This window comes from Castanea sativa, chromosome 12 (genome assembly GCF_040712315.1).
Source record: "Castanea sativa cultivar Marrone di Chiusa Pesio chromosome 12, ASM4071231v1".
Classification (NCBI taxonomy): Eukaryota; Viridiplantae; Streptophyta; class Magnoliopsida; order Fagales; family Fagaceae; genus Castanea; species Castanea sativa.
The window spans coordinates 35,235,321-35,244,698 of record NC_134024.1 but is presented as its reverse complement, the minus strand read 5'-3'; the positions used below and the strand labels follow the sequence as shown (position 1 = coordinate 35,244,698).

Genomic DNA, 9,378 nt, shown 5'->3' with positions numbered 1-9,378 from the left:
TAAGATTTGGAATTTTTTTTCCTCCAAGCTGCATTGCCCGTCCGCTCTCACTGGATATTGCTAGATCAGGCTTTCACCCTTTGCCCAAGATCCCAGGCAGGCAGCTGAGAATTTAGGTTGAAGGCATGAACCAAGGAAGGTGTGAAAACATCTGAGTCCCACAAAAATACTGAGCCAATAACAGGACAATCTTTTAATGTCTTCTTCTAATGATGTGAAAAGTAACATCAGCTATCTTATCTTCAAAAGGACAGCGCCCACTTTTTGCCTCCAAATTCTCTAAATGACAACCAACACCATGCTTTCCACTGTAACTTAATTTTCCTCCGCTGCTTTCTCTCTTTGCTTTCTCCCCCTCCCCCACCCCCCCCCCCACCCCCACCCCCCCACCCCCTCTTTTCAGATCCCATTTATAACATTTACATTCATTTTGATGGAAATGCCATTGCTAATGCAAAAGGGAGGGCAATAAACCTACAAGGCTGCCAACTATAGCTACATCAATCTTGATTTGCTTGAAAATTTGTATCACGTCACATCTCATCAGATTATAGCCCAATAAGCCATGCAATAGGCCATGAATTTCCTCAGCACAAGCCTACCCACTTCTTGAAAGCCAATCCTGCTTCTCTCTTTTTGAATTGGGCTTCCGTCTGGACTTTAGGAGTTTTGCCCTTATAAAGTGTTTTATGGTACTTCAAGAAGAGAGTTCGGTATTTGTACTTATCAACAAACATGTTCCCTTTTTCCATCATCTCCACGACTTCATTTGCTCGAAAAAAAAATCCACCCCTGACAAATGTATAAAGTACAGAATCCAGGAGTTCCTGATCAAACTTCATTGAGGTAGAAGAAGCAAGACTCTTCATCTCACCCCACAACTCTGTCACCTCCACATATTTTCCTCCAATAGCAGCGTACCCAGTAACCATGGAATGAAATGTTTGAGCATTTGGAGCATGCCCTAGACTCCTCATCTTATTCAGAGCCTTCTCAGCATCCTGCATTAACCTCTTCTTGCAAAAAAAGTGTATTACATTGTTCCAATCATGAACTCCACTATCAATTTTCTGCCCTTCCTTGATTTCCTGCAAAAGCTTTGCCATCAACCCTGCCTCACCACCCTCTTCACATCCCTTAAATAACATCTCAAAACCTTGATGACTAGCGCGTGGTATTTTGGCCGCTTGCATCTCTTTGAATAGATGGAGGGCACCCTGAGTATCCTTTTGAAGCACTCTAGATTTCATCAATGCCTCATAACAGCTGGAATCTAGTTGAATCCCAGCCTTACGAGCATCTCGTAAAAGTGAAGCTACTTCCCCTGCCCGGTTTACCTTGCAATACGCTTTCAAGAGGGAGGAATATACAGAAGAACCAGTTCGAACCCCAGCCAAACGCATCTCATCAATAAGGTCATGTGCCTGATCCAACCACCCAAGAGAGATGCACGAGTTGATAACATGAGCCAAGACTGAATTATCATTGGAAACTGGGGAATCTTCCTTCTCCGTCTTGATAAGAAACTCTGCCAACTCCTTGGTCTTGCCAACTTCTAGAAAAGCCTTAACTAATTTCACATAAATTATTTCAGTTGGTTGAAGAATTCCATGTTCAGTAGTAATTAATTCAACTTGCATCCGCAACTTAGCTAACAAAGTACCAAGCACTCGCTTTGCTTCAGCCTCAAGTTTTAAGAAATGTCGGTCCTTGGAGAACTCTTCATATTGAAATAATATATTCTTCTCCAAAATCTCAAATTGTCTCTGACTCAAACTTGGCCCTGAAGCGAAACTAGGAAGAGATTTTTTCCCACTTGCAGCAGCATCATATACAAGTGTAGCTACAGCAAGAGAATTTCTTGCTTCTTTTGCTTTTCGAAGCATTTCCAAAATCATGCTAGATGCAGAATCTAGATCACCAAATTTTAAGTGGCATGAAAGCAAACAATTATAAAACTGCCGAAACTGAATGTCACTCAAGTTATGAACTTCATCAATATATCTTTGCAGCCTCTTTAGCTCTTCTCTTCGCCCATTTTTCTCATATATATGTGCCATAGTGATCAACAAGTTCGCATCGGCTTTGACACCAACTCGAGGTATCATGTCAAGGAGCTGCTCTGCCTTCCTAGTTGTCCCAAACAAAAGGCACCCAGCCAAAGCAATGTTGACAGCAGTAGTAGTAGGTTTCATAGAAATCAAAGGTGCATTGCTCTTTTTACGTGGATCTACCCTATCATCTTGGAACAAGTAACCTATCTCAAGAACCAGCTCTGTAGCAAGGTAAGCCCCAGGAGCTGTTTGTGACATGTAGCCCAAAATTGCAGACCAAGCTGTAACAGGGGGATATTCTTCCAGTTCCACCAACTTTCTTAATATTGTTGATGCAGGAACCGGTAATCCAGATTTGGCAAGACAAAAAGAGAGATATATTAGTGGCTCCTTTTCGAATAAGGTCTGCTTACCTTCCTCAAAAGCCTGTTCTACTAATCCATAAGCTTTCTCGAGCCATTGAACATCAAGGCTTTCTGCAAAACCGGTTATGAGCTTGTGCACAACAGATTTTCTAGGAAATCCTGCCATCTGCATGTGCTGTTCATATAACTTCCATGTATCACTAAATCTACGTTCATCAATTGCATTTTGTATCTCCAAACTTAGTTTAGCAGGGTCTCGAGCTTGAACCAATATTGTTCCAGCCATCATTGTAAAAGACTTTGGTTGATGGGAAAATTTATTCTGTAATCCCAAGACAACAGTTTGCATGTCCACGCAGGTCAAATAGGAGCTACCAAAATGGCGGGCCAAACTGCAACACCAACAAGCTTGAGGTCGGCATCTGAATGCTTGAGTTACATTGCTACTGCTCACAGCAAGTAAGAGATATACAACAGAAGAACTTGCAGTGATCTGATTGCTAATTTTTCTTATGGATAGCATCTTGTCCAGACAGCAAACACTGACTTTGATTCTAGTACTGAAACAGGTCAATATCTGCAGCGTGGACAGCATTAATGAGATGCACAGACTTAAAAAAACTGCAGCATACATATGACATTTAATATCAAAGATAGCCAACTTTAACTTGTAATTCATGGACATAAAAACTAGTGACATGCCATGTGACCAAGTGTATAGAATCAATGACAAACACAAAAAAGAACAGATTGATATCTCAAATTGCAGAATGAAAGGGAAAGGCATTACCTATGATGCACAGACACAGCAAAAATTCGCAAAGTGCCTGTGTCTGACACGGGTAACAGTCGGATACGGGTACCAATGTGTCTGATACACACCCAGCCAAAAATAAATAAATTTCACGACACAGCTGAACCCAAATAATATATTGATACTTCAAAAGAAATTTCTCTCTTCACCATGTTGCACCATCAGTCATGGATCCCACAATCAGATTGGCAAGTGGCAACCCATTAGCCACCTTGATCTGATTTCTAGAGGATTTGCATAATGTTCAGATCTGATTTCCCCATCTCCCACTCGTCGCTTGGTGTCTCTTCATTTACTTGAATTTACTTTGTTGTTTCTAGAGAGATCAACTTTCCCTGAAATAGATTCTTCCAAATGGTATCACCCACTTCTCTGTCAGTAATTTGACCTCTTTTATCACTCTGTATCACATTGCAGATGTGGCCATAATTGCACATTAACAAGAATTGAAAAGAAGAAAGATAAAAACAAGTGCAATATAATCAACAAGAAAATTAAGCTTTACAGCCAAAGAGCTCTAGTTCAATTGGCACCCCCATCCCCTTATAAGTTCTAGTGGGAGGGTGAGGTCTTGGATTCAAGTGCATGTGTAACATGAAAATCAAAATACAGAAAATTAAGCATTACATAACAATGTATACCCTCTATTTAGTTGAACAATTAAATTAATTCCCCTACAATAGTCCTAAATAGCTTATCAGGATTACACAATGAGGCAAGCCTCAAAGAAGATGCCTCACTTTCATACTTGACCCTTAGATCTCCTGAGAAGCAAACCTCAGATATTAAAGCGCTCATATAGCACACAATTCACCTTTTGTGCATCCCCTAAGCCAAGTATTTTATCTACAAGCTAAAAATCCTAAGAACCAGCATCTTCTATTTTCAATCTTAGAGTGAAGTTTTGGATAGAACGGTGGTGTGGGGATTTACCACTCCAACTGTCCTTCCCGGTAGTGTATGGGATTGCTACTAATAGAGAGGCATCTGTGGCATCATCTCTTGAACGGTTGGGGATAGAGGCACGGAGAAGTTGGAATGTTCGTTTAATTAGGGAACCAAATGATTAGGAGTTGGGTGTTGTGGATGAATTTCTTCGTACCTTGGGATCTAAATTACCGAAAACTGAGAATGGAGACCATATGAGATGAAAGTTGACGAAGAATGGGGATTTTGACATCCGCTCGTTCTATAATAAGCTACGAGGTCCCTTGCCTATTATCTTTCCTTGGAAAGGTATTTGGAAGGTTAAGGCTCCTCAACGTGTTTCTTTCTTTGTTTGGATTGCAACTTGGGATAAGATTCTTACAGGCGACAATTAGCAGGGTAGACGCCTTGATTTTGTTGACTGGTGCATTATGTGTCGTTGTAATGGGGAGACGGTGGATCATTTGCTACTCCATTGTAAAAAAGCTTATCAATTGTGGAGCTTGGTTTTTAGATCTTTTGGGATTTCTTAGGTCTTGCCAAGATCAGTCACAGATACTCTTTTTGGTTGTTGGAATTGGTTTGGAAAGCACTCTTCTAGCATTTGGAATTTAGCTCTGTTGTGCCTAATGTGGTGTATTTGGAGGGAGCGAAATTGGAGAACTTTTGAGGACATGGACAAATCCAATGACCAGTTGCTTGCTTCTTTTAGTGGTTCTCTTTTTGAATGGTCTAAGGCTTGGGGACTTAGTTCTCTCCTTTGTAATTAGCTTTTTCTGTCTGTTAGTTTCTTTTTTTGTACTCTTTGTTTTGCCTTATGCTTTTTTCTCATGCTTTTTCTCATGAGGTAGCTTTTTCAATATACATCTTTCTTACTTGTCAAAAAATAAAAAATAAAATCTTAGATTTCTTAGACTAACACTTCTTTGATATAAACATTTTAACCCAAGAAAGTTGGAACATAAACAGCTTTAAAAAAATTAGGTTTCAGAAAACCCATTTGCCATTTAAACCAAAACCCCATAATCGTGCAAAATCCAAAGAACCATCATCTTCTATTTTCAATCTTAGGTTTCTTTGACTGACACTTCTTTGATATAAACAGTTCAACCTAAGAAAGTTGGAACATAAAGAGCTTTAAAAAATTTACATCTCCCAGAAAACCCATTTGCCATTTAAACCAAAACCCCATAACACCCAAATGCAAAATCAACAGGAACCAAAACAAATGTTATAATAAATGTCAATCCTAAGGAGAGGACAACAACCTAGGACATGAAATACACGAAATCAACAAAACCCAAAAAAAAAATAAAAAATCACAAAATGATAAATGAGCAGAGAGAGAATGAAGTGAAGGAGCTTACAGCTGAGAGAGACGGAGTAATGAGCATGTGCGCTTTGTATCGGAACCAAGTTGATGTGTTAAACTGGTACTGGTACCGGACTGGTTCCAGTCTCGGGGGTTTTCTAAACCCCTAAACTTAGGGCTGTTTGGTAATAGTCCGTTTGTATTTTTTTGAAATTGGGTAAAAAATACGGGTAGGAGCATGGTTTTAAAAACCGGTACGGTGAAAAAACCGGTCGAGGGGCTAAATATCGGTTTTTAGGTCGGACCGAGGTCCAACCGATGGTTGAACCGGTGACGTCATAAATAATTTAATTATTATTTATTTAAATTATATAAATAATTAATAATTTTTTAATATACTAAAACTAACCAACCAATAGTAATAAATATATTTCCTTTAAAAAAAATACAAATATATAACATTTTTTTTAAAGAAGGTATACTTTAACTATTAATTTATTAAAGAAAATTTAAATTAAAAAAAAAAAAAACACAAAGTCAGGTGACTAGACAAGTCACTGACTTATTACTCTTACCAATCCACTTTCCCACTCCAACTCCTAGCCACATGTTTACTTCTTCTTCTTTTTTCCCTAATGCAAGTCTCCGCTCCCCACTTTGCTTACCATCAAGAGACCTTATTTTTCCAGTCTTCAGTGAGTATGTCCTCCGCAGAATCCACATCCCTATCTGTTAGGAAGTTAGATCTATTCCACTTTGCATTTGTTTCAAATATTTCTTCACAGTTACAAGGAAAGTGAGTATATATTACTCTTTTTTATTCTAAAAAAAAAAGGAAGTTAGATCTATTGTTTATCTCTGCAATACCTCATCAGTTCCTCTCATTCCTCTCTTTCTCACTGAAGATCGGTAGACTGTAGATACTATTCCAAGATGCTAATTTCAACGCCAAGCATGAATATTCAGTCATTTTCTATCTTTCAAGCATAGCCAATCTTAAGAAAAAATACTTTATTGCGAAAATCTGTCATCACCATTAGCAGATATGAGAAAAAAGAAGATTTTTACTGCAAAAAAAGCTCCATAGCGGATCTGTTTCAGCAATTTTGAAAAACCGGTTCAATCACACCGGTTTTCGGTCTTCCGGTTGAACCGGACGGTTTTTGAATATTTCCGGTTTTTAAGTCTTTTTCGGTTATTTATCATAACCGGACCGGATTATGACCAATTTCCGGTTGAACCGGTCGGACCGGCCGGGCCGGTCCGGTTTTTAAAACTATGGGTAGGAGTGTGCATAAAACCGACCAACCGAAAAAATTGACCGAAACCAACCGAATTGATGCAAAAAATTCAGTTTAGTTTCGGTTCGGTTTAGTTTCGGTTTTTAATTTTTAAAAACTAAAAATTTCGGTTTGGTTTTGGTTTCCAGTTTGAATACACCGAACACACCGAAACCGAACCGAACATATTATAATATATTTTACATAAAATATATAATATATTATATTTGGGCATCACCTCTGTACATATTTCATATTTGGGCTTGCCTTTTCATTTTTTTTTTAAAAACCATTTGGGCCTTTCTTTTTTTCTTTTATTAGATCTAGCCCTTTTTCACATCAAACAAACAAAAAAAAAGATCCGGCCCTTTCCCCTTTTAATCTATTAAGTTCAAACCCAAACTCATTCATTTTATTTTTAGAATAAGTATAATTAAACTAATTACTAATTAGATATCTAATTAACCTAATTAAACTTAAATCTATTTTAACTATAAAAGCAAAAGGTAAAACCCCACCCAGTACCTATAGCCCACTTTCTTCCTCACAGCCTCTACTCTTCAGATATTCAAAAAAAAAAAAAAGCCTCCACTCTTCAGAGTTCAGCCCTCAGCCCCTCCTCTCCTCTCACCGCTCTATGCCTCCACATGCCACCTTCACACATCGACCTTCCTGCACCGGCCTCCACACGCCGGCCTTCTTACACCGGCCTCCACACGCCGGGCTCCCTACGCCGGCCTAATCTTTTTATTTTCACAGAGTCACAGTGACACACACTCTCTCTTTAATTTCTCCATAGTTTTCTCTCTCTTTTTAATATTCTGGGTTTGTTTAATATTGAATCAATGCTATTTTTTCAATTTTTATGTGCAAATAAAGTTAGGGTTTTGAAAAAACCCATGTGCTTGGTTGTTTATATTCTGGGTTTGTTTATTTTTTCAATTTCTTCTCTCTTTTTTATATTTTGGGTTTTTTTTTTTCTTTCTTTGCTTTCTTAGAAAAAAAAAATGATAAGTGTCATAAAAAAAATGATAAGGAAACCGAAAAAACCCACCGAAACCGAAATCCAACCGAAACCGATTGATTTCCAATTACTTCGGTTGAGAATTTCACAAACCGAAAATTTCGGTTTCAGTTGGCCAAAACTTAGAAAACTGACCGAAACCGAACCGACACACCCCTAAATACATGAAAATATATATAATGTTAATTAAAAATTAAAAATGTATGTTTAAACACGTATATATATTTTCTTAAAAAAAAAACACATATATATCAAGAGTCTTTTGGCTAAATATTGCTAAAAATTGAGTTTTTTGTTGTTATAGGCACTGTTCCATTCATCCTTTCCAATACAACCATCTTCATAGATTCTTTTTACTTTTTATGGCCTCCCCAATAAAACCATCTTAAGGCTCCATTTGGGAGTTCATTAGAGAATGGAATAGAATGATCATAAGGGAATGGAATAGAATGTATTTAAGTAAGGGAAATGAATGGAAAATAATGGAATGGAATTAAGTAATCTTGATTGAATGTTCTAAAATAAAGGAATGAAAATGAATAGAATGTAAGTAATCTTGTTTGGGAGTAATATGGAGGGAATGGAATAGAATCATTTAATGATAATATTACTATTAGACCGCTATTTTAAAATAAATGATTGAATATATAGGGGTATTTTGGGAGTTTTAGTAAAAAATTCATTAAATCTAATTCTATTCCCTCCCATTCCTCCCAATTTCGGGGGGAATGAAAATTTGAAGTTCTAGACTCCGTTTGGGAGTTCATTAGAGAATGGAATGGAATGGAATAGAATGATTATAAGGGAATGGAAATGAATGGAATAGAATAGAATGTATTTAAGTAAGGAAAAGGAATGGAAAAGAATAGAATAGAATGGAATTAAGTAATCTTGATTGAATGTTCTAAAAATAAAGGAATGGAAAGGAATGAAAATGAATGGAATGTAAGTAATGTTATTTGGGAGTAATATGGAGGGAATGGAATGGAATCATTTAATGACAATATTACTATTAGACCCCTATTTTAAAATAAATAATTGAATATATAGGGGTATTTTGGGAGTTTTAGTAAAAAAATCATTAAATCTAATTCCAGTCCCTCCCATTCCTCTTAATTTCGGGGGGAATGAAAATTTGAAGTTTTAAGGGAATAGAGAGGAATGAGTGTTCCTTCCTACACATTTCATTCCCCCCCACTTAAACTCCCAAACAAGAGAATGAATTTTCCATTCCCTCCATTAAAACTCCCAAACAAGGGAAGGGAATAATATTGTAAAATTATTCTTTTCATTCATTTCCATTCTATTCCATTCCTTCCTCCCAAACGAGACCTTAAAGGAATAGAGAGGAATGAGTGTTCCTTCCTACACATTCCATTCCATCCCACTTAAATTCCCAAACAAGGGAATGGACTTTCCATTCCCTCTATTAAAATTCCCAAACAAGGAAAGGAAAGAATATTCTAAAATTATTCTTTTTATTCATTTCCATTCTATTCCATTCCTTCCTCCCAAACGAGGCCTAAAGAGATTCTTTTTACTTTTTATGGCCTCCCCGTGACAAGTGATTGTTGTCTTTTTATTTCACCTCTTTATAATAAG

General features: G+C 37.2%; 1 protein-coding gene across 2 annotated transcripts; it reads right to left on the bottom strand.

The window, feature by feature from the left end:
* Positions 1–398: 398 nt before the first annotated feature.
* Positions 399–5,661, bottom strand: LOC142619022 (pentatricopeptide repeat-containing protein At1g03100, mitochondrial). 2 transcript variants are annotated; one of them, XM_075792095.1, is made up of 3 exons: positions 5,528–5,661; positions 3,210–3,634; positions 399–2,996 (listed from the first exon to the last, which is right to left on the bottom strand). In XM_075792095.1, the coding sequence occupies exon 3, from the start codon at positions 2,940–2,942 to the stop codon at positions 588–590; it is 2,355 nt and encodes a 784-aa protein (XP_075648210.1). In that variant the 5' UTR covers positions 2,943–2,996; positions 3,210–3,634; positions 5,528–5,661; the 3' UTR covers positions 399–587. The 2 variants fall into 2 exon arrangements, with proteins under 2 accessions (XP_075648210.1, XP_075648211.1); XM_075792096.1 differs by having other exon boundaries at positions 3,210–3,568.
* Between the last annotated feature and the right edge of the window lie 3,717 nt (positions 5,662–9,378).